This window comes from Macrobrachium nipponense, chromosome 16 (assembly GCF_015104395.2).
Source record: "Macrobrachium nipponense isolate FS-2020 chromosome 16, ASM1510439v2, whole genome shotgun sequence".
NCBI lineage: Eukaryota > Metazoa > Arthropoda > Malacostraca > Decapoda > Palaemonidae > Macrobrachium > Macrobrachium nipponense.
In genome coordinates this window covers 66,284,750-66,311,198 of record NC_087209.1, presented here as the reverse complement: position 1 = coordinate 66,311,198, position 26,449 = coordinate 66,284,750, and the positions used below count along the sequence as shown (strand labels likewise).

Genomic DNA, 26,449 nt, shown 5'->3' with positions numbered 1-26,449 from the left:
GATCTTTCAAATAACAAAGATCTTCATGATCTCTTAAGATCTTTTGAATCTTCCAAGAAAACCTCGAGCGAAGTTCCAAGTTGGAATCTGGATGTGGTTCTTCGTTTCCTGAGGTCCGCTAGGTTTTGAACCCAACCACCCATTTAGCCTCCTTCAAAGATCTCACGAGGAAAGCTCTCTTTCTCATGGCTTTAGCATCAGCTAAAAGGGTTAGTGAGATTCATGCCCTAGAAGGAAGGGTAGGTTTCAAAGGAGATTCCGTGGTTTGTTCCTTCCTTCCTTCGTTTTTGGCAAAAAATGAGAACCCCTCAAATCCGTGGCCAAGGAACTTTGAGGTTCGTGGTTTATCTGCCATAGTAGGGGAAGAACCTGAAAGAACTCTTTGCCCTGTTAGGAGTTTAAAATACTACCTTCAGAAGAAGAAAACCCTTAAGGGCATTGAGGATAGACTATGGTGCTCTGTAAAGGACCCCAGCAGACCATTGTCGAAAAATGCGCTGTCTTTCTTCATTAGAAGTGTTGTGAAAGAAGCACATAAAGCTTGTAATGAGGAACATTTCAAGATCCTAAAAGTCAAGGCTCATGAAGTAAGAGCGATGCCACTTCCTGGCCTTTAAGAAGAATATGTCTCTTCAGAATCTGATGAAAACTACATTCTGGAGATGTAATTCAGTATTCGCCAACCACTACCTAAAAGACGTCAGTATTACGTATGACGAGTGCTTCGCGTTAGGCCCGTACGTATCGGCGGATTCGGTGCTGGGGCAGGGAGCTGGGAACATATCCTTAGTTGTTTTTTTCCCTTGTTTTTTTTTTGGTAATTGAGTTCATATGGTTGTATGAAAAATGATGCAGGTAGGCATCTTTTTTCGTTTCGTAATGCTAATAACGTTAGTTTGGTTAGGTGATCGGATTTGGTTTGAAGCTCCCTGCGTTGGTAGTGGACAGGTTCTGTCATAGAAGAGGGCGAAACCCCCATTGACATGATCCGACTTGGATTCTACTAAGTAACGCGGATATCAAGTCCCGTTAGTAGACCCAAAGAGTCTTTTCAGCTGTAGGTCACGCCCTCGCTGTAGCTCTTATGGCAATGCAGACTAATAGGACAGTATCTATGAAGTCTTCAGCCTAAACAGGTAAGAAACCAGGTTATTTTTATCCTACAACAGGTGTTGTTTACCTTTTCTTTGTTATTTTCTGTCTTGTACCCTCCACCAAGGGTGTCAATCAGCTAAGTATATGTCTGACAGGAAAGTTCATGTACAAAAATGTTATTGTTATTTTACAATAAAGTTTTGTACATACTTACCTGGCAGACACATACGATTGATGGCCCGCCCAGCCTCCCCTCGGAGGACAGGTATAAGAGAGAAAAAATCTGGCAAGAAAGGTATGATGGTTCTTACACCCGCCTCCCAGCGGCGGGTAAGGTAGATCACCTGACCTACCTGTCGCGTTAGCCGCGAGTTTTGAATTCTGTCGTGACGTCAGAGACGTAAGCTAAGTATATGTCTGCCAGGTAAGTATGTACAAAACTTTATTGTAAAATAACAATATCATTTTCCCCCCTAAGAAGGCTCCTTCGGGACCTTCTAAGGGCCCGTCTCGCTTCGGCGATTCGGGGAGCTCTTCTGCTGGTCCTCCTGCTCCCTCGGGAACAGGGCCCGTCTTTTCTTCTACCAAGGAGAAGAAGACGGGGACCAGAGGAGTACCAGCTTCAGCTGGCACTTCCTCGCCTGGTTTCTAGCGGCTCTGCCGCTAAACCACAGGATCCTGCCTCGGCTTCTCGTTAGCGAGAAGTTACCGATGTGGACGGTCCTCCCGCGGGAGACCGTCCAGCCAAAGTCTTGACACCCGAGCTCGCTCGCCGCCAAGACCGAAGCGCGGAGCAGAAGACTGGCGAGTGTCGTGCAGACGACTCTCGCTAGGCCAGTGGACGCTCTCGCAGCGACCAGCTGGCTGCTCGGGTTGACGTGACGGTCGCTGACCAGCCACGGGTTGAGGCGAGGAAGGGGTCCCCGCGGTCGTCGGTACCAGCCACGGCTGGTACCAGCGGCTCGACGCGCCGAGAGGACGCTCGCCGGTCTCACCGTGACAACGAGCCTAGCAGGTCACCTGACGCCGCTCCCATCGGGACCGGGCGGGGGACGGTAACCAGCAACAGCTCGCCTGACGCTAGAGATCAGCGTCGACGTTCTCAGCCGAGGCCTCTCGCCCAGGCGAGCGGGCAAGGCTTAGGCCTGCTGCTCGATCGCCGCGGGTGGACGATCAGCAGCAGCCCTCCAAGCACGCTGGTCCTGCCAGCGAGCTAGGGGGGTTTGGGAGCGTCAGGTCTGCCTCTCCTGTACCTTCAACCTCATCGGGCTACACCGGGAGGAGCGAGGTACCTATGAGGTGATCGCGAGAGGTGCGCCGCTCGCGATCCCGCTATGACGCCGTATGGACAGGCACGGTTCTAGGACCGACCAGGACATACGCGCAAGTAGCTGGAGACGGACCGTCAGGGGTCTGACGCTGTTCCTCCTTCTGAAGGAGGAGTATCTCGGGATCTGTTCTTGCTGGAGGGACTGGACGGTCCTACTCCGCAAGACGCGGTTTACTCCCGAGATACAGAGGAATTTGCAGAAGAAATCATTAAGCTGATTCGTCAGCATAATGACCTTGTGGAAGGATTGCCGCTCCCACCAGCAGAGCCCACGTCTCTGCTCGAGTCGTTTTGGGGGCCGCCCGAGAGGGAAACCAAACCGACGGTGGGTCTGCCGCGATTGGAGCTTGCCGATTCTGTCTCGAACCAGAGTCTCTCGTCTCCGGACAAGAAGGCTCTCTCAGTTCTGCCGGTCGATCAAGCAACTCCACCTCCTCTACTGCGACAGCGGCGTTTCTACGTGTCTTCGGACACCGTATTTAAATACTCCTTCGGTCCTCCTGAGAGGTTTCGACCTCGACGAGGACTGGAATGAGTCGGAGGACGGTATCGGCTCTCTCCTGTCAGGTGTCGATCAGCCCCACCCAGATGACGTTCACAGTGGCGGCAGACCCTTACCTACAGTGAGAGTTCGTAACCCTCCGCGGGAAAACGTTTTCTCCTGACGATACGTTTTCCCAGACTCTGAGAGGCCATCGCCGCAAGGCGATGGCTGCTCCTACTTCTCCTACTGTTTTAGTTCCACTGGGAAGGGGGAAGGCGAGCGAGTATCCAATTCCTCCCCCATTCCCTCTCTCCTTACGGCTACGAGGGAAATGGGGGAGGGGAGGGATCCCTACAGAGATTTCTCTGTAGGATCCCACGTTCGGGACTGCGCTACCGGGGGGACCTTCGGGTCCTACCTGACGTAAGCCCCGGTCGTTGAGGAGGAATCTGCCCCATTCTCGATTTCTACGGAATCGAGAGGACCACCAGCCGATATCGTTTGACGAATTCGGTGGGGGTTTCGCAGACTGCTTAGAATTCTACGGAATTTCTAGCGGCATTCAGTGTTCGAGTTTTTACGATCTCCAAACACTTACGCGAGACCACGGTCCAACGTGAGCAGAGACGAGAATCCCCGATATACAACGATAATCGGGAACCTCGCCTATGCTCGAATTCCTGGAATCTAGCATTGGGAAGAAGACTGCTGCTGAAAGAAAACTATTCACAGTGGCCACCGACCAACCTGGAAATAGAAGATCGGACGGGAATATCCAGTTTGGCTTGAACTATCGTCTTTGGTATTCTGTCACCATTGAAGCTTTCCTTCGAGGAAGACTTCTCCTTCATCTCTTTGATAGAGATCGAAGGTGGTCGATCTCCAATCCTTATTTTGTTTTCTTGAAGGAAAGAATTTAGGATGGAGATCGTTGTTCAGAATCCTACAAATATACTACGTATATTAACCTCGCGACATGATTCTACTAAGCAGTTGATTGTCCGAGGGGTAGGCGCATATCCTAGTTAATCTACGGATTGCGACTTATAAGAGAAGTATTCTAATTGAACTGCAACTCGGGGTTGCCTGCAACCTCCCAGGAGTTTTCAGTTTCAATTTTATATACTTATGGTTTTGTCACGACAACACCATTTCAACTTATATATACTTAAGGGATTTTGACGTAAGGAAAAATCTATTTCTGGGCGCATTGGCTCGTGTCGCCAGCGAAATATCCTTTAATCTATTATTTCTAGGGTAAATGTACTAACACATACCAGAGAATAAATAAAATAAAGAAAAAGGTCAGTATAACTGACTCGCTCACCCTCCAAGAGGGTGTCGGTATGAACACTATGGCGAGTGAGGACCACTACACGAGTCAAATGCCAATAGAAATCTCCCACTACAAAAACCTCCATGAGGGGAGCCGACCCACAGAGTGAGCAGCACGCACCACTACTACTCCATCCCATGCTGCCGACTGCTGTGCCTCTGGTGGCCATCCTGAAGTTAGCAGACATCTTGGGCCGAAGGGATGGGTAGGGCGGGATTTCGCTGGCGACACGAGCCAATCGCCCAGAAATAGATTTTTCCTTACGTCAAAATCCCTTTTCTGGGCTCAGCTCGTGTCGCTGTGCGAATCTACCAGAGAAATAGCACAAGATTGTAAACAAAATTAATAAAATAAATCAGAACAGGTCTCAAATAAAAGATAAAATAAAATAAAAAGAATATAATTGCTAAAAAGATACATATACACAGTGATACAAAAATAGAAATATGCTTAAATTACACTTAATTCTAATCATGTTTCTTAACATAAGGTAATTTACATATATACAGAGGTAAAATGGCTTACATGTATCAAAATGGTATCTGTGTAAAGGCATGTATCAAAATACTAGAGCAATTAATATAATCAAATGAACAAACCATTCAACAATAATAATATATTAAGGAATGTATATGACTTAATATACAAAACCCGTAACCATCATAATTAAGATGTATCCCCTAGCATAAAAATAAGGGGATAACATCCATGAGATCAATATCTGTAATCATCTGTGAGTGTCCCTAGCAAAAAAATAAGGGACACCCACTACATCATCATAAAAGCAGCTAAGACACAAGGTGAATGTAAATGAACAAGGCAGGAATAGACGAACTGTTGGGTGAGGCAGGTAGAAAGGAGGACTGGATCTTCTACTACAGATTAGCTAGAGTCAGGGGAAAGGGGCTATGTTACCCGCTGCTACTGCTGAAAATGTTTCAGAGCTTCCAAGACTTAAGGTAATGACGTTTGAACACTGTCGCGATTTCCATCCGGTACTTTTCAACTCATCAAAGTTCATATGTTGGAAATAATTAATTGAGGTGGCTACTGCCCTGCATCATGTGCTTTCGGGAAAGAGTCAGGATTGGCTTGCTTAATAAGTACAGGATTGTTGCCTGATGCCTTTAATGGATAAAGTTCCACCTTTTTCCCTCTTAAAGAGGGGACCCGATGAGGATGAGGAGGTCCTGGACAGAAAGGCTCGTAAGGTTGAAACTGGGCAAAGAGATACATCTTGTGGAAGGGGTAGTACCTTCCAAGGTTCCCACCTCATCAAAGGATCTTCATTCTTTGCTATAAAGCTACGTTCCGGAGAAAGTAGGACTTCCCCTGTGGGAAGAAATTGAATATGATCCGGATCTCTGGATAAAGCCGACAGTTCTGAAATTCTTGCTCCTGAAGCTAAGCTTAATAAAAATAGAGTTTTTCTTAAGAGCATTATAAACGAGCATGTGTCATTATCGGTTTCTGAAGCCAGTTTTAGAACATCGTTTAAGAACCATGAAACTGACGTAGGCCTTACAGAAGGTCTAAGTCTAGCACATGCCTTAGGAATAGACGAGAAGTAGGAATCCGTCAAGTCTATGTTGAACCCAAATTGAAATATCTTTTTCAAGGCTGACTTGTTTGTCGTAATCGTGCTAGCTGCCAAACCTTTTTCAAATAGGGATCTGAAAAAGGATATAGCTGAATTGATTGTCATGATTCTAATATCTGATTCTCTCAGGAAGATTGCTAACTTTTTGACAGCAGCATCATACTGTCTCAAAGTTGAATCCCTTTTATCGGATTCCAAGAAGAGAATATTCTGAGGGTCAATATTCGCATCTCTTTCGCTGCAAACTTCATGAAATCCATAAAGTTAGGGTTTTGAGAATCCCTGAGGAAGCGAACACAGTCTTCGTTTGTACTGACTGGGAGAGCCTGGGATTGGGGATCCGAAGAGGACGAAGACCCAGTTCCAGAATTAGGGGATACCAATTGCTCTTTGGCCAGTCTGGGGCTACTAGAGCCACTTGACCCTTGAATGTCCTGAGTTTGTTTAACACTTTCATGAGAAGATTCACTGGAGGAAAGACATAAATCTTCTTCCAGTTGTTCCAGTCTAGAGCCAGGGCGTCCGTGGCATAGGCCAGAGGGTCCCAGGTTGGGGGCTACATAACACGGTAGTTTGTGGTTCGCTTGAGATGCGAGAGATCCACCTGTAGCCCTGGAACTCTTTGAAGGATCCATGAACGAACTGTGTCCAGTGACCATTCCGACTCTAGGGGCACTGATCGGGATAGCGCGTCTGCTATGACGTTTCTCACTCCAGCTATGTGAGTGGAGGAGAGATGCCAACTGAACTTGTCTGCCAGGGAGAAGATGGCTACCATGACATGATTTAGATGACGTGACTTGGAGCCTCCTCTGTTTATACAATGTACTACCACTGCGCTGTCCAGGACTAGCTTATGTGGGAGTACTTTGGTGGACGTAACCTTTTTAGAGTCAAGAACACTGCCATTGCCTCCAGTACGTTTATATGGAACTGACGGAACTGAGGTGACCAAGTTCCTTGAACCTTTTTGAACTGGGAATACCCTCCCCAACCGCTTAAGGACGCGTCTGTGTGGATGGTGATCCCTGGTGGAGGGAACTGAAGGGGTACTGACACTGACAAATTCTTGACTTCGCCCACGGCCGAAGTCGATTCTTTAGAATCAGAGGGACTGAGGATAGTTTGTCCCTGGACCTGACATTTGCTCGTGAGCGCCAGATTCTGGTTAGGTCTTTCAGTTTGGCTTTCATTAAGACGTTCGTCACTGATGCAAACTGGAGTGAACCCAGGATCCTTTCCTGAGTCCTCCTTGACGCCAGTTTGTGACTTAGAAATTGCTTGACTGACTTCGCTATTTCTTTCCTCTTGGTTGAGGAATCGACAGAGTATGGGAGGATAGATTCCATTGAATGCCCAGCCACTGAAAGTTTTGACTCTGGAGTGAGTCTTGACTTGGTCCTGTTTATCTTGAAGCCTAGATATTCCAGGAACTGAATCACTTTCAGTGTAGCTCTGTTGCATTCCTCGACTGTTGAAGCCCAGATCAACCAATCGTCGAGATACGCTACTACCATAATCCCTTGTGACCTGAGTTGTTGCACTACCACTTCCGCTAGCTTCGTGAACACCCTGGGTGCCACGTTGAGTCCGAAAGGAACTACCTTGAAGGAGAATGTCTGGTCTCCTATCTTGAAACCCAGATACGGACGGAAGTGTCTTGCAATAGGGATATGATAGTAAGCGTCTGTAAGATCGATAGAGGTGGTGACGGCCCCACGGGGAAGTAAGGTCCGCACCTGCGAGATCGTGAGCATCTTGAACTTGTCGCAGCGGATGGCTAAGTTTAAGCGGGACAAGTCTAAGATTACCCTTCTTTTTTGTGAGCCTTTTTTTTTTTTTTGGCACGCTGAACAAGCGACCTTGAAATTTAATCTCTTGACTCTCGCTATAGCTCCTTTCTGAAGGAGATCTCCGCGTGGACTCTGTCATCCTTGGAAGGAAGTTGACGAAAAGGTCTGGATGGAGGTGGGTTCGTCAACCAGACTCCAACCCAGGCCTTTTGACACAATGCTCTGAGCCCATTTGCTGAAGTTCCACCGGTGGCGAAAGTGAAACAGCCTCCCTCCTACCTGAAGTTCTTCATTGGTTCTGGTAACCGCCTCGGCCTCCTCTGAAGTGTTTTTCCCCTATTAAAGGGGCCTCCCGATCCTCTCCCACGAAAGGAACGCTTACCTCTGCCTCCCTTACCGAGCGTCATACTTCTGTGAAGCTTGACTCTCGAAGGCTTGATTGTAAGCTGGAGAGATGGCGTAAGAGGGGTGGAGGGCTGAGGCTGAGGGGAGATCACATAAATTGGCTGTGATTGAGCTTTAGAAGAAATGGAAGGTTGGGGCCGTTGCACTAAGGGAACCGCTGGAACTTGTGAGGAAAGCGTGCTGCCTTTTTCTGGTAAGGTTGGAAACGCCTGGGTTTCCTTTGCCCCTTACCTTTAGCTGTTAGGTCTTGCCTCCTCTTAGCCGTGGAAGGCCCCAACGGTCCTTAAGGCTCTGGTTCAACCTCGTAGCCTCTGACTGGACTTCCTTCACCATAGCTTCTGGAAGAGATCTGCTCCCCAGATGTTTGACGAGAGTAACCTATTCGGCTCATGCCGAATGGTTGCCTCTTGTAGGACATGCTTCCTACAATTCGTTCTAGCAGTGGCAAACTCAAACATATCTGACTGTACCGTTTGAGTCAGGGATTTGGTCATGAGCTTGAAAAAGCGGCTCTGAGCCATAGGCTATGGTGCACCTCGGTCATAGCCATAGAATTAATTGATCTGGCTAATCGCGATTTAGCGTCAAATTCAGCCTGAATAAGGCTATCTGGGAGCCTGGGTAGCTTTTCACCAAACTGCTCCATAGCACAGTCCGTTTTGAGTTTGCCAGCTGAGAAGGGGTGTTTCGGCAAGTCTTCCCACAAATTCTCCGGCTGAGGGAAGTACGGAGATGTGGGATCTGCTTCCTTCAATTGAGGTATGGGGTCCCCCTTCTGGCGATGGAATGGTAGACCTCGCGATCTTTGTCAGGAACGGAGCGGGGTACTCTCATCCATTGTGAAGATGGTAAAGGGACTCTTGAAAGGTTGTATCTTAGTATTAGAACAATCCATGTCCTCTAAACAACCTGAGCCATTCTCTCTGAGCCTGGTCTCGTGATAGAGGACGTCTCCTTTGGTACCCTGTCGTCCCGAACCATGGCTGAAGCTGTGAGCCTTGCGTAGCCTATGAACGGAGGCTGGAGGTCTTCCGGGTAGAACTCGAAGTCCTCTATCCTTCGAGTTCCAAACTCCGGTATAGAAATGAGACCGTCTTGGAAGGGGGCGTATGACGCTACTCTCCATGGGTTGTTCATCGAGAACGGAGGTAGCGAGTCATACGGAGGAAGCTGAGTTCCACTTGTATTGGAAAGTGGAGGAGAGGCTAGAGGAGCTTCTCTCAGTCCGGCTATAATGGAGTCTTGAGAAGTAATCCTATCCGACAACCGAGAGATCATTTGTTCCATGCTACTCTTTAGGGACCCAACCAGGTCGCCCACCTGTTGCAACAGGCCAGCATTGGAGTCCAAAGCCGGAGCTGCTGCGGAGGTGGAGGGGTGGCTCTGAATCGGAACCAGGGGTAGCGGAACTGGCGACTCTGCCGGAGTGCGAGATCTCTCTCTGGAGGATTTACTCCTCGAGGACTTAGAGCCGGAGCCAGAAGCTTTAGACCTGTCTGCTCCGGGATTCCCAGCCGGAGACTTACGCGAGGAGGATGACGCCGAAGCCGTCTTCTATTAGACGACGACGACGTCTTGTCAAGGATTTCACTGCTGACCCTTGACCATAGGTCTAACCGAAGCGTCAGGAGGAGTATACAATTCATCACCCGTAAAGCCTTGGAAGGATGAGAGGTTGCAGGAGTAGAAGAAACAGTTACGCCCAAGGGTGACCCTTGGGTGTCCATCTTACCTTCCTCGACCAACAGGTCGTCTACACCTACCATAGGTTCTACATTAATATCTAAAGTCGCGACGTCCGTGGAGATGTCCTGGTCTTGGTCAGTTAATGAGGCAGCCAGCTGTTGTTGGATGAAGGCGATAGTCGGGGCCGCCTCTACTGGGTCGACGTATCCTGTCGCCTTGCCTCCGGGGAAGATTAGTACCGCCAACCGTTTCTCTAGGATGTAGGGCATACCCTTGGCGGCGTTCTTCCCGAAAACGCCGACCCAGGCCCGCAGGGTTGCCAGTGCGGTATCCCTCACTGCCGGCGCCTGGAAGAGAGGGTAAAGATTAGATTTAAGAATCACTTAAAACTAAAACTTAAAGTATAACTTAAACTTATAGGCCTTAAGTTAGAGTGAATGATGAAAACTTAAGCACTATAACAGAAGCGGAGCAGCTACCGAAGATGGAATACTTACCCCGTCTAAAAGCTGGCTCACCAGATCGTAACATATGGTACACGTCTCATGGTACCAGACCTGGATGTCCCCGTGCGGAGTCGCGCATGGAGCATGGGGACCGGCAAACTTCGTGTCCACATGGGTCCTGAAGTGTGGCGGCGCATCCCGGATGCTCACAGTTGGTGGTCTGTAAGTGGGAAGACACATGAGTATCTTAAAGAATATCACTTACAGGCTAAAGGACAGAAGAACTCCGTTGCATGCCGGAGCTCGGAAAAAATTTTGGCATAACCCCTCCCTGAATCGCCTGAATAGGCTATAATCCCGGAGAGAACCGGTAAGACATGAAAGGGAGGGGGGATGGTTTAAGGTACTTAAGATAAACTTATAGTTAATCTAATAACACTTAAACCTAAAACTCAAACGAACCGGACTAAGTCCATGCGTGGCGGAGTGTAGTAACTCAGCAATACGGAGAGGTTAGCAGGGACCCACATGTATGTTCCGGTCCACTCTGCTGGGTGGACTAACACCTTTCCGCTGGATGCCAGGACCGTCCGGTGGAAAGGAGCCCTAGTAATGGTGGAAAGAGCGAGAAGAACATACAGGCTCGAGCTAGCACGGAGCGACAGGGTAGCAACGGAGGGGGGGGGGAAAGGCCAGTCCCCCCACCACTACCACACAGCCCGGACCGAGAAGCGGAGAGGTCGAGTCCAGTCTGGGTCTGTCCCGTCCCCCTACTCCCTCCGCATGGGGGGAGAGAGGGAGGCAGGCTCGGGTATGTGGAGCGAGCATGGGAAGACCGACCCACCCTCCCCCGACTCTATGGAATGAGCGAGGGGGGGGGGGGGAAAGGTGACTGGACAGGCGTTGGCTGCTCCTCGTGATCACGTAGTGACCACGGGGCGGTAAGACCAAAACAAGACAACTAAGCCTAGGACAAAACCAACTGATCAGAGAGATGCTATAGGGAAGCAACCGAACTGATGAGCGGTAGTATAGGCTCAATGAGTCAGGACCTAGGCTAAGCCAGACGCCTAACTAACCTAACTATAACAAAATAAATAGTATAAATAAATAAAAAATGAAAGAAAGAAAACAATATAGTAGGAGAAAAAATCCAGGAGTGTACGACTAACCCGAAGGCAAGTCTACCACTCAAAAGCTAGTCAGGGGCCGATACTAAGAGCCGTGACTAGGGTCTGGATAGAAGGAGCCTACATAAGGTAAAAGACATGCATGCATGACAAACCTGTGTAGACAGTAACCCTAAGTAAACGCATAATAATATAGAGCGTACATAAATAAGGGGATGTTCTGGGTATGGGAGACCAAGAACAAACCCACCAACGAGGCAGAACCATGCTGCCATGCTTCCGAACCAGAGTTCGTATTTATACCTAAAAAACGGCAAATACTGTCTCAGGGCCGGAAAAAACCAACTAACCATAAATACTGAGTACTTAACTTAGCTGCTGCGATGGCTGCACGCTCCATTTTAGATAAATCCAACGAAAGGCACCAAAAAACACAGAGAGAAAAAATGGCACGTGTGAATCGTGTGCGCTAACTGAAAAGGATGGCCACCAGAGGCGCAGCAGTCGGCAGCATGGATGGAGTAGTAGTGGTGCGTGCTGCTCACTCTGTGGGTCGGCTCCCCTCATGGAGGGTTTTTGTTTTTGTAGTGGGAGATTTCTATGGCATTTGGCTCGTGGTAGTGGTCTCACTCGCCATAGTGTTTATACCGACACCCTCTTGGAGGGTGAGCGAGTCAGTTATACTGACCTTTTTCTTTATTTTATTTATTCTCTGGTATGTGTTAGTACATTTACCCTAGAAATAATAGATTAAAGGATATTTCGCGCAGCGACACGAGCTGAGCCCAGAAATGGTTTTGTCACGACAACACCATTTCAACTTTTATATTTACCGAAATTCGTTTCGCTTAAATATAATTGCTCGAGCATATCTTTTATGCTCGGTAGTTCTAGCCGAACGCATTCCTTCATGGAATAATGGATTACCTGGCAACTCAGGATGACGAGTCAGCGAGAGCTCAGGCTCAACTACTGCGTATTGAACTGCCTGATAGCAGCTCAGTATCAGCTGGGCCTCCGATATGCACGGTCATGTATGTCTCTCTCTCCCTGCTTTGATTGACTACCGAACCGTATCTCTGCCCAACAATCATGGACTTAGGTCTCTGATTAACGGGGATTCTCGCAATAATAAAGGACCATCTACTGCTGTGACGCTAGATTCCATCGCCTTCGACATTGCGAGAATTTTCAACAGAGATATCTCTTGGACTCTTTCATCTTTCTGTTTACGCACGGTAAAAAAAAAAAAAAAAAAAAAAAAAAAAAGTAACAGAAAGTCTGTACAAGTCTCCCGCTGCATCGCACTGCGATAATGCGAATGATTTTTGCAGACATCTGAGTTTGTCTTCAAAATATCAACGTATTCGTAGGTGTACAATTGTTCATTGTTCAACCCGAATTACGAGATGTGGGTCAGAAGACATCGCCTACTCTCCGACCTGACAGCTCTACTTCCAAATGTTCAGCCCATGAGAAGCAGTTCTTCAGGCGGCTTTCCCCTGTGTTTTCATTACTGAAGAACGCCCCGCTTCATTGCTACTACGACTTCTCACCGGACAGCAATGAAATAGCGGTTAGCGTTTTCAGTCATTTGTAAGCACAGGTTATGAATCTTGAGAATCCTTCTCTCGATTCATCTGTGAAGACGTAGGTTGCATTCAATATCCTACCTTCGTCTTCAACGGTACATTGTGTTGTTTCTCCTTAAGCTGAGATCAACAACCATGAGATGTTTTACCTTCAGCGGGACCTCGGTCTCTAGAAGGCAATTGACTTTCGCTGTTGGGCACATGCCTTAAGAGAATCATCACCTCGCTGTCCAGCATTGGTGACAAACAAATACATTATTTGTTTGGGTCTCTCGGCATAACCCTTTAAAAGGCGAAGGTCACGTGACTTACTCGGATGCTTTGACAACTTGCCTCTACCGAAACGCAGTCAGTCGGCAGCTGTCGGAGCGCCCGAAGTCAGTTACGAACTACGCTGTTGACTTAGTTCGGTTGTTACAGAGCAATCATTACTTCGTTTTAATAGCTTGTCACAGTACCATACAATTGACACCCACCATGGAGTGTCGGTGTCCTATCCACTACCGAGAACTTCGCTGCATGGGGATAGGAGGATGCGAGAGACTTCGTGGCAAACGGACAGACCAGTATGGGTACTGGACATCACCGAAGTAGAGAAGAGGGATAGGTCATGCGACTATTTCCTTCTTTTCCTCTGAGGAACTGCATGACTTCTCCTGCGAAGTCAAGCATCCAGGGGATGGGGATCCGTGACGCTCGATTTCGTACCGAACTTCGTAGCGAAGACTCAGAACCCTTCGGTCCCTGACGATTGGTTCGAGTCGTTCACAATCCCCTCCTAATGGACTTCACCGCCTTCGATGCGAAGGAGATGCTGCCTTGTCCGCAAGAACTTCTCCGTGGCGCAGGTACTGAAGGCAGGGTTCTGGTCCAACCAGACCACATGCCCTTCCTTCTACCTTCGGGATATTGCCCACAGGTCCTTGGATCTTTTTCCTTGGGACCCGTGGTGGGCTGCTCAACACGTTGTGTAGCGAACCCAGACCCTCGCAGGCCTGAACAGCATCGAGTCCTGGTGTGACCGTAAGAATGGATGAGTGAATGAGAGTGTGACTGGCTCCTCTTCCCATCTTTTTTCTTCCCCCTCTACCTGTGGTTAGAGGGACACGGTCGTCACCCTGCTGGTAAGGACAAGATGCAGGTGAGCTACTCAACAGAGCCCCATCCTATCCCTTTCACCTATAGGGATAGGAGCGTATATCCACCACTTCCTCCAACAAGGGGAGGAAGTGGATGCCAGCTTGAGACAACCCATACTTTATGTTGCCTCTTGCAAACAGGAACAAGTTCTTGCTTGCTGGTACGAAGAGATACGCTTGCCTCTCTCTTAGTACTCGGCCCAGAGGTCTGACCATTGATCCTGCGGTGCACACCCTGATCAATCGGACAGAGGCTTGGATCCCTCCCTCGCTCTTACGACCAGGGAGGCATTCCAGGGATGGACGAACACCAGTCTGTTCATCAAAAGACTCAGATTCCTCCCACCAAGAAGTGAGTCTTTCCTATTGTTAAAGGACCGATGGTTTGTATTACGTATCGGAACAAATGACAATTTGTCGAAATTGCATTTTTCCTAACTATACAAACCTGAGGTCCTTTTTACATTATAGTTCCCTCCTCATGCCACCCCTCACTCTGCGTATTTTTGCATGGGCCAAAAGCAAAAGTGATTTGTTTACCACGCGACTGTCGGACAAGCAGTTAACTACGTTCTCCCCTTGTTCGAAGCTTACGACCGTTCAGCTGCCGCTAGCTAACTTTCCTATTGTTTTAAAGGACCTCAGGTTTGTATAGTTAGGAAAAATGCAATTTTCGACAAATTGTCATTTTCTCCCAACAGGATGCAGTACCTTGGAATGTTGGTCGAGATTTTGTTGCTGGGACGGCAAAGCATCTTGCTAGCAGTCTAGGTTTAACCAAACCAGGACCTCCCATCAGAAGCAAGATCATCCATGATAAGCAACTTCAAGTTCTTATGCCCGTAAGTTTTCCCTTTATGTACTAACTACATAATGGGATCTGTCTAGGTGTGGAGAGTGCTTTGCTTAGCATTAGTAACTAAGTAGCACTAGGTAAATGGTTTCACACTAAATATATCAGTGTTTTCATTTCTTTTATGTTAAAGTGTTATGTTTAGAAAGAAGCTGTTACTCAAAAAGTTGTTATGTTTAGAAAGAAGCTGTACTCAAAAAGTTATGTTTAGAAAGAAGCTGTTACTCAAAAAGTTATGTTTAGAAAGAAGCTGTTACTCAAAAAGTTGTTATGTTTAGAAAGAAGCTGTTACTATAAATTCTTTTGTTTCCAATTCAAATTGGTATGGTTATTTTCAAAAGGAATCTTACCTGTTGATTATGGTAGATGTATTCCCTGCACCAGACAGGAGGAAAACTGAATGGAAAACAGAAATGCTCGAACCACCCAAAAGGGATGAGTCAATAAACAGTTCAAACTACACGATCTTATTGATTTTTTTAGTTTTCACTCCCTGTCATCCATCTGCCTGACATGGGGAATATAGCTATCATAATATAAAGGTAGTAAGTATTTAGGGAATAAATTTTGTTATATAAATTTAGATTTTTTTCTCACAAGATAATGATTAGATTCTTGTCTTCTCCAGCCAAACCTTTATTTGAATCAGTTGGATGGAGGGCCCATTTCAGATGCCCTTGGAGGCTTAGTGTACCAAATTTTTTCTTGGTTTTTAAAGTAACAATTACTTGCCACAAGTAAAGCTTGGCTACCTTGAATATACAAAGTGACAGCAAGAGTGTTAAAATGCCACGGTACATAATTCATCATACACATAATCAGTTGTGCTGGTTGCACTGACAATCACCATTTTGTTTTTTGGAAACATTAAATAATGCAGTTGCATCACAGCTCTCAGAATAAATATCTGAGCATTCTAAGAAACTTGTTACATACTATATTCTGCTTCTTGTCATAATAGATATATTACAACAAAAAACATCCTTGGATATTGTACAAGATCACCTTAATCAAAAACACAAACATCAATTTTTTTGTCTTATATTCGGTAACATCACTGGCTGCTATTGAGAGAGTAGAACTGGTTCTAATGTACTACTTGTGTTTGCTATAAAATGATTTTTAATATTTTGAACTTGGTTCGTGTGATGGTGGTTAATGGTGATGTTTAGCCTACTGGATAAAATTGCTTGTATAAAAATACATTAGTAGTGTATAATTAATGCCTTTCAGCTTCCTCTGTAAGATGATATTCTTTTTCTCTGAAGAATTGTGTGGTTACTGATTTGGAATATGTTTCCAATTCTAGGCACTTGGTTATGGGCTGAGTTTTCCTCTGTCAGAAATTGATATATTACGAGATTGTGTGAGTGTGTACTGCGAGTGGTTATCGGCCCTTCTCCCAAACCCCAAGAGTAGCGTCCCAGCACCGATATTGAGTGACCCAAATCATTATGCACGCATTATAATAAATCACTTCTATTACCTCTTTGTTCCAAGAGGTGCTCAAGGTAAGAGCACTGTATTGTAGTACTGTAGAACATGTTTTTTTTATCCTTTCCTAAACCCTCTTCTATTTTTTTGTAAAGCACTTTGTGTGTGGAAGCTGTAGAGTATTTGCATGGAAGTGTACATTGCTGTGTAGAAAGTTGTGTTTTTTAACTGCTAAGTAATGTGTGTGGAAATTTGTATCAGATTTATTTTGGGAGGATTTAGGACAGTCAGTTTACTGCTTATGGGATTCATTGTATGGCTTCATGGGAAATTAGTCTGCATTTTAGTAACAAGTTAAGAGATGCTACTGTGCATTATATATGTTTATGAAATACTGTCAGTGTACTACATAATGTATGATGGAATATATTTAAGGCCATCCAGAGATAAGGGGAAGCCCTCTTAGAAAATAATTTTAAGGAATTCTAACTATGCTTATAATTGTGTATATTTTATAGTAATTATTCTCACGAGTTCTGTATATTGTATATGCTGTACAAGTATGGTATTTTAGGTGGTTGGGAATTTTTTTAACTAAGTCGTAATGTACTTTATTTTTGGTTGGGAATTATTTTAAACTAAAGTCCTAATGTACTCTTATTTTTGCTTTGAGATGTTTGTGATTTATGTACTGGTAATTCAGATAGCACTGCTTCCAGGAAAATTGATAGTATGTACTGTATTCATAGTTATTTGATATTGTGCTGTGTATCTATCTTAGGTATTCATTACAGACTAATGGTGATGAATAGTTAAGGAATGATAGTATTTCTTACTAACCTAATCAATTTTTCTTTTTACAATACATAGGCCCAGATGTCATAAATCGACAAGCCGTTCTTTGTCACCGGGTTTTACGAACTTTGCAGAATATTGCCCAGAATTCGCCCTGTTTGAGCGAAGATACGTGGCAAACATTGCTGCTGTTTTTGCTGCACATTAATTCTGCTTTGTTGTCCCCACCAACTGTGAAAGGTATTTCCATTCTAGTTGTTCTGTATATTTGATAATTGAGGTAAGAATGTGTATTATAAGCAGAAATTGTATGCATTAAATGTCCTCTTAAATTACTCTTATAATTTCCTCAGAAATTGGCTGGAATGTATAACTAAAATAGTTTATAGACATTTGCTGCATGTGTGAAAATTATGCAGCAACTCTGTGTAGTCATGCAATGAAGAACCAGAGTGACAAAAGTGGTAGGGAAGTTTGTTTCATTGAAGGAAATATCCAATTTGATATTTCTTTTCCTTTTACGCATCCTCTGTTTTAAGTAAAGATTTTTGCCAATTTATCTTGTTCTTGTGTTAGAGAGTGACGCTGAACTTTCATATGCAGCTTGACTAAAGAACTTGCATTGAGGTAGGGGCTTTTATCCAAAAAGGAAACAAAAAAGTAGTTTAAGTATAATTCTTATGTGTACTAAAAGAAACAGAAATTCTTTGAAACACCAGCAAATATCATTTATCTTTGTGTCTATGAGTCATATTTAAAAAGCAAACTTTATAGCAAAGATTTTCTGTTGGATATACCAAGGCTCTTAACCATCATGAACCTATAAAAAAGTCCCATCTTGTAAAATTTTATATAATATGGTAAAGTTAGGAGATAAGGTGTAATATTTTCATTCTAGTGGGATCTAAATCATGAATGGAGCTCCATGGGAAACCTCATATTCAGATGGTGTAATTCCCATCTCTGTCACTATTTGTTCATTTATTGGATTACTGAATGTTAGTTGAGGCAGTTGTAGAAGTATACCAGTTAGTTAATCAGTGCAGTACTTTTATGTTGCAACTTGAATGGCTAGATCATCGAAATTAAAAGGTCTGCACATAAAGTATAACTAATCGTTACAGACTTTGTATGTTTAATTTCTGATATTGAATAGTTCATCCATTTCAAAGTTTCTGACTTCTTTCAATTTCTACTGAACAGTTGCTGTCTAACTTTGGTTTTTCATTGCATTAATGCTTTGACTTGTAATTGCTGGACAGTGTTTTCCTCTCTTAGTAACTATTAATTTTGTATAGTTGTGAGACTAATCTTGTCATCTTAAAAGAGGGGTTTAAGAATGCTGTGTTGAATATTTTGTTAGTAGGATGTTGTCATGCTAGAGTTTTATTTTTATTTTATGAATGGAATTTTGTTTTATAGAATAGTGCTAAAACCATGTGCATGAAAATAATTAATAATTTTTGCCCTTCTATATTGCATGTAGGGATTTATTTTTGCTTATTACTATTTTCATTTATTATTGGCATGAGCTCATAGTCACTGTAGTGATTTGCTTCAGAAAATTAGAGTAGTGCATCAAAATGCCAGTTTACTTGAATTTTTATCTAAATATTTTCTTTAAACATACCCTTCATATGAACATGAGAAAGGACTGTAGTTTGGCATTGAATATCAAATGCCATGAATTGTTACCTCCTGAGAGTGATTTGTTAAGATTTCATATCTAAACCTGCCATATATGGTATCTTTAAGAATTATGTTTTATTTGGTAATAGAGTATAATTTCTCTTTTTGATTCATTCCTTTTAAGAGATTTGATTTTATTTGTTTAAGAAGGTAACTTACAGGTGGCCTTAACACACAGGAAAGTTAATAGATAATTGTACAAATTCTTAGCCCTTTTAGTGAACTCATTGGATTTATTCTTTTTATTTCAGTAAATTTTTTTTTTCCAATTCTTTGGATGTGTATAGTCAAGGTCTTCTTTTAAAATCTTAGATGTCTTTACAGTGATTTATTTGGAGTTTTAATGAATTTTGGAGAATATGACATCAGTCATACTTAAAGACTGGTGTTGAAATAATCTTGGGAAAACTGCTTATCATAATTTTTTTATGATTATTACTGATCAGATTTTGTGTAGAATAAAATTGATATTTCAGTGCAGATTCATTACTTATATTCAGCTCACATTTGTGATTTACAAATGTCCAGACACAATGCAGTGTTTTGTCTAACTGACAGAAGAGGAGTGGTAGCCATCATAAAACCTAAGTTATTGATACCAAGTGTAACTTAACATAAAGAAGTATGAAAAACATTAGAAATGTACTGGAACTATAACCACTGCTATGAATGAAGCGTGGTTTATAGAAAATAAAAAAATTACCTGCGAGTAGTTCTTCAGATGAGAAGTTGCTTACAAAGGTAACAAATTACGATGAAAAATACATGTTATGGTAGATAATTAATTGCGCAATTGTTTAACATTGAAAAGTCTAGTCCATGACATGGGACTGATCTCCTCAGTCATCAAAAAGTCGTGTCCATGATGCGGGACTGGTCTCCTCAGTCATACTTCTTTAGGTTCTTGCATATATTCTACTGACAAATGGCAACATTTGATTTCCAACTTCATGATTATCTCAGGACAAGGTTTAGAACTTCAGTAACAGCAGTGATAGCAGTGAATATGGTAATGTTTATTATATTTTAATTATAGACAAACATACCTTAGATAATGATTTACTTCAGGTTTTATGAGAGATGGTTCATGAATCAGAGGAGATAACAGAGGAGGAAGCATTTTTGTCAAGCATCAGAGATGTGAATAAACAAAGAAAACATGATAAAATTAGCGGATGGAAGACAATTGTAAATTCAATTTGTAAAAAGAAGTAGAGCTTTGAAACTATTGGTGATAATAAATTCTCATTTCCTACATGATGCCAAGTCTATTTTATATTTTTTGAAAGATTTCCTAGATGAAATTTTTCACCTAAAGCACTGTTCAAAGTTTGTAATAAAGATTTTCATACTGAATAATAAAAATGGCATACTTGACTCCATTTTTTGAGGGGTATCACACTGAAATGAATCACCAATAAAAGCTACATAATTCAGTATCTGAATAATTACCTACATATCATTTGCTTATTCTATCACTTCTTTAGCAAAACATTATAGTAACATAATAGTACAGTGTAATATTATATCAGTAATGAAAATAGCAAAGAATTGAAGTACAAATATAAAAGGGAGAATATTAGTCAATTGTATACATGAGTAGCAGGGGACTGCTCTCGTCACTAGGGGCAAAAACGTGCACTGCGTTAAAGGAATGAATAATATTGAAAAGTAGGATTAAATTTAATGGTACTAGGTTAAGTTAGGAGAGGAATAAAAAAACGGCACAAGTCCACAGTAATCTTTATGCAAGAAAAGTCTGGAAAAAGCTGGTCAGCAATTAACAGTGCAGACAAAAAAGTCTGTACACTGCTAAGTCTGGTCATTTGAAGACCACAAATGTAAGTTTTATGTGAGTAGTAGGTTTGTGGGGAAATAAATTACAATTGATTGGATTGTCTGTGGTTTTTTTAGGTCTTTTTGCTGTGTTCCTGGTTTGTAAAATTGATAGGGTTGATAGTTGTTTTGGTTGTACATTTTTTTACATCAAAAAGTAACATGTATCTGACATGGTGCTAACTTTTTTTTTTAGAGTACTAATGTATTTTGATAATTTATTGATGTTTTTCTGTATTGTGCTATACAATACTCCTTGTATTCTTTTCTTTCTGTCATTTATGACCTTTATTTCTCAAAGAAGCTAGTTTGTTGCTCCTTTCTTGGTTAAGCACCAACCTTCCTCATTCTTTTATTTCTTGCTTTCTTCAGATCTGGGCTAGAAAAAGGCCATCAGTAGGTTGCTTTCTAACAGGCTTTTTGTCATAGAGATTAAATAGCGTATTAAAGCAATTTGATTGATAATGCTGTTTGAGATCATCATTCTATGTACAGTGTATTAGAGGGTGAGGGTCATTTCAGGTAGGAGAGAGCAATGGGAATGAAAACAGCATTATATTTTGAATATTTGTTTTATATAATTGCTCTCACTTACATAGAATATTTTCCGTCAAAGTCTGTAATTAATCCAGGATGATGATCCCACTCTCTAGACTTCTTTTATTACTTATTGCTACATTTATCTCTTCTTAACTGTCAAAGCCATAACCAAAAGTTTTTAGTTTTTCTTTTACTTTCCATCTTAATATTTTCACCAGTTTCTAAAATATGATCTATGGAGTGTTTGGTGTCAACATTAGTTATTTATTCTTCACAAAGTCTTCATTTGTTTTTTCCAACCTTCTCATTACTATTCTCATTTGTTTTTCTCAACATTCTCATTATCCATATCGGAAGAAGCTCTCCTAACTTGGATTTTGTAGTAGTTTAATAGTGCTTTCTGTTTTTCTATTGTTATATCAACTCCTTTGCAACTTTTGGGGATAGAGTTGGACCATACAGTGTGTGATTTGATCTCTTGACATCCATAACTCTTCAAATACAATATTTCTATTTGTGTTTTTAGTGTTCTTATGAGTTGTAATATTTTGCTACAGCTTTGAAAAACTGGATTTTTTTTAGAAAGTTCTGTGTATGTATCCGTTGCACAAAACTTTTGACATTATTTATATGATAACATTTTTATTTCCTCCTTCCCTTGCAGCCCTGTTTTTGATGCTTGAAAATTCTTTTTTTCATGCTTAATTTGGATGTGTTTCACTTTAGTTTCAGATGAAAGTGAGGGCGCATCCACCTCCTCTCTAAGTCTAAACTTAACTGGAGATGTAGCTGGTATTTATGTATTTGAGTTGTGTGTCGCTTTTTATGCTTGACAAGGGACGTTTGGATTGTACCTACTGTGCATAATTATTGTATGCATATATATAATGTATAAAGTTATATATGATTGAAGACATGCATTCACATTTGACTACAACAATATGTACATCATATATTTGTGTCTACTATAGTACTGTATTTATACATATCGTATATAAATTTGTCTTATAATGCTGAATATTGACTGATACAGTGAAATATTTATATAGCAACTAAATGCTGGTAAACATGGATTTCTGTCAGTCTCTTTCTGGTTTTAAGTGTGTACGTAATACGGGTATTAATTTGTAGATTATACTTTGTATAACTGACCAAGAATTCATTTTTCGTGAGGAAGGTTGGGCTTCTTTTGTTACTATTCATATATACTAAGTTAGTCTCCCATCATATGATAGATGTTTCCTTTAAGTATAATAAACTGAGGTAAGTTTATCTGCAGTTTTATGTAACTAAATCTCAGCAAATGTAACTTCAGTTTTGTTGTCTTGGAATGGACAAGACATATTTATGTAGAGTTGGGATTTTAAATTTTTATATAAAATGTGTGATACTGATCTGATCTATTGACATTACAGTTTCCTAATATTTGGCAGCTAGTAGGTCACTAAGAATAAATCTGGCTTGCAGTTGCTTATGAAATGATTGATTTATTCTTGTTCCCAACCATCTTTGCTTCTTGTCTTATGAAGAGCAAAGAGGGCTATATTAGAAGATTATATTTATGTCTATGAATATTATACAGGTTGAAGTGATCATTTTACAGGATGTAAATATGTCTATCAAGGGTTTCTTGTGTTGTAGTAAAATTTTGAGGGATTAGGATCGAATCCCAACGCATTTTTTCATCGAAGTCTCTTGTGTTCCAAGTTTACCAGTATACACTGCATTTTTTACATTCTGGATATTCTTCACAAAGTGGGTACAATCCAAACACATCTGCTATGGCTCTTGTGTATATACACGGCTTATATTGAACGCTAATTTTCTGTAAAATGGTAATAACTTAGATGGTGACCTGTGTGTATTAAATAAAAGAAGTTAGATTTGGCAAAGGGGAGGTGATTTTGACTACATACTTAAGATCTAAAGTCATAACGCATGGTCAACATTAACTAGAAAATTATTTTATCACAAGTTGCAGTGATATCCAGTATAAAATCAGTCTCAGAGGTTGAGGAATAACACAAGACTTAGTATTTTGTCAATCAGTTTCATGTTTGAACTAAGAACAAACAATTTTGTTATATGGAAATCGTTGGTGTTGAGGCAGGAATGTTGCATGTACAATTTTTAAGTTTCTACAGAGAACTTGGTTGTTTTCCTCTGGTAGAGTTTCTGGTTATCAGTGTTATGAAGAGCAGCCGAGGCTGTTGACATGCTATATAGTACTGTATGTTATTAAAAATGTTTCGGCTCTTTTCCTACGTGCAATTTTCTGTTTGACTTCTGTATTTATTTAAACACATAGATCACAAGGATTTATCTAGACGACAGAATCATACAGCTGCATGATGAACAGCAGCTGTGAAATTAAGTGTATTTTTTATTATTTAGCAGGCCCTTTAACATACCTCCAGTGATGTAAATTTGTCATATTTCTGGTTGTGGCATGTGATTGATGAAAAAATGTCTCTTGGCCTGCTGGTGTTATGGAATATACAGTTTTTATTTGTTTAGTTTTTACTTTTGCTAAGTCATTGTTAAAAATGGCTTGATACTTGTACCTATGCTAAGCTTATAAGAATATTTTAGGCTTATATCTATGTTCAACCTTTTCAGTTAGTAATGAGCTGGGAAGTTTTAGTTTCTAAAAGCAGAGATCTGTATTTGAACTTTTTCCTAATACAGCATTTAAGAAAACAGTGTCATTTTATATAAAAATACTATTCCTATTATATGTCACTGAATCAGATATCTTGTTCTTATTTTCTATTGTCTGTATACTGTAGTTATTGATTTTCCTCTACTTTATGGTTTTATACATTCAACTTACCTGTCAGATATATACATAGCTATTACTCCGTCGCCAGACAGAAATTCGAATTTCGCGGCACATGCGGCAGGTAGGTCAGGTGATCTACCCCCCCGCCGCTGGGTGGCGGGAATAGGAACCATACCCGTTTTCTAATTCATATTTTTTCTGTCGCTTGGAATGTAAACAACGTTTGCAGTTCCTCCTGATGGTTTTCGTTTCATCGCCATCGATCGTCTGGGCTCTAACTTTTACAGGGAAGTAATGGATCTTTGGTTCGGCATACGCTTTTGTTAACTTTTAGAATTTTTTTGATAAAATTAACTTCGAAAATTTAGAAGATTAGTGACGTGTAACTACCGAAGTTTTCGGTAGACTCATTCACTTTCTCGAAAGTGAATTACGTATACTTTCATGAAGGGAATTACTTATATTTATTCATTATACAAATAATGTTAGAGTTTGATTGAGGAAATGTATATCTTTCTTCCTAGTTGGGGAAGTCAGAAAAGTAACTATCCTTAGAAGCTTTATTAGCTCTTGTGTTAACGAGCAATTATAGTAGTAACAGTACTAGTAGTTGTTGCATCCTCATCACCTTCTTACTCCGCAGAATCTACAATATCATATTTGCAATTGTAGACTTTGGATATAGTTCAAATGCGAAACTCTTAGAACGTAAGAAGTGAATATAGTGTTCCCCCATTACAAAGGAGGGTGCGTCTGATCGGCTCTGTCTCGCTCTCAGGTCTAGACCTCTTTTCCAAGCTCACAAGCCCAGAGGAGAAGGAATGTCGAAAACCGTTAAGGAGGTTTCAGAGAATCCCCACCGGTCAGGCGTCCCTCGGCAGGTTCTGTAGAGCGTCCCAGACTGCCAGGGATAGCCATTGGAAAGGCATCCTAAAACATTGTTTCTCCCTTTTTATGCTACGGTTCCTCGATGGATAGAAGAACTTCAAATGAATGAAATTGGCGAAGATCCTTGTATAATGCCTTCTGGTAGAATTATTCAAAATGAGAATGACATTAATCGATCCACCTTTCGAAATCAGGCGACGATTTAGCGGCCTTCTAATATTAGAGATCATTCGAACATTTGTGATAAAGTCATTGTTCGAACAATTTTTTTTTCGCAACTAGACGAGAGCGCTATCCCATGGAGGTATGAAATTGTTATTTCAACATAAAATTCACCCCATCGTGCATTTTAGATATAATCTATTATGATGAGAACGATTTAGATTGTTTGTCAATCGAATGAATTATATGGATCTCGTTGAGTGATAAAGCATATATGTATGACTTTTAAGCTTCTAGCTCCCTACCATGCTTAGGACAAATCGCCTTAGGACTACGGTATGGCAAGGCATAGACACATACCGAAATTTATGCTATAATGGTCAAGTGAAATCCTTACAAAATTCCTAATTAATACTGGTTTACCTTAATGTAACAGTATTATAGAGGGTTCTATTACGCTAGAGTATGAGTTATATGATGCTATCGTGTCTTCGAGAAGTGATCGGAGAAGCATATCTTTATGGTGGATTGAGAGTAGGATAGAACATTTTTCTTCGTGTTAGAAGAGGTTTCCATGAATTACCAGTACCCTTCTAGGACTTTCCTAGGAAGGAATAGGTTTAAAAGAATTGTTTAGACGACACCTATTTAGTTTCTAGACTTGTCGAAGTCTCGTTAGTACTTAATTATGCTTATATAAAAACTTCCTGAAGTTCGATAATAATTTATAAGATTCCTTTATTTAATGGAGTAAACTGGCAACTCTGGAAAGGGAAGGCCAGACTGCTTTTGCTTTGAAGACCAACGCAGTCGCAGTACCATCTTGTTCTCAGTCGTGAGAGGTCGTTTTCAGCTCTCTCTCCTGCAAAATGGGATAACTAACCGTATCTCTTCCCTACAATCGTGGTCTTAGCCTCAGATTGAGGGAGGGACTGAAGCTATCATAAATAAAATATTGTCTGCCTTTTGTTAGGAATCTTTCAATAAGAAGGATATTACAACCTTTCAATGCTGTTTACCGTAGGTAACATGATTAAAGGATTCTAATGCAGCAGAAACATGATTATTATTTAATGCACTCATACTTACGAAAGCATGGCTTTATTAGAATACATACTTAGTGAGAAGAGAGATGTAATAGAGATTCACTTCAAGACTACGGTATGGTTAAGTCTTTCGAGAAAGGACACAACCGTATTTAGAATCGGATATTGCGCAGAAGTTGTATGAGTCGGTATGGGAAACATTCTTTTAGTGGGAAATGGTTTCCCTGAATGGATTATACTACGTATATAAAAGTTTTTCATAATAAGAACGGAAATTAACATATGAAAGGATGTCGGGTACCATAAAGACACAGATGTTCGGGCACATAACATAAAGATAATTAGTAGGCGCCAGCCTGGCGCAGATGGCGCCAGCCTGGCGCAGATG

The 26,449-nt window shown here is 41.8% G+C and overlaps 1 protein-coding gene across 1 annotated transcript in view; it reads left to right on the top strand.

Moving 5' to 3' along the window:
• LOC135195794 (ral GTPase-activating protein subunit beta-like) overlaps positions 1 to 23,985 on the top strand; it is a 32,011-nt gene extending 8,026 nt beyond the window's left edge. The window contains exons 2-5 of the mRNA XM_064222272.1: positions 14,738 to 14,878; positions 16,199 to 16,400; positions 17,194 to 17,358; positions 21,910 to 23,985. Coding sequence (XP_064078342.1) covers positions 14,738 to 14,878; positions 16,199 to 16,400; positions 17,194 to 17,358; positions 21,910 to 22,016 — 615 coding nt within the window. The 3' untranslated portion in view covers positions 22,017 to 23,985. The remainder of the gene's footprint in view (positions 1 to 14,737; positions 14,879 to 16,198; positions 16,401 to 17,193; positions 17,359 to 21,909) is intronic.
• Positions 23,986 to 26,449: the final 2,464 nt, after the last annotated feature.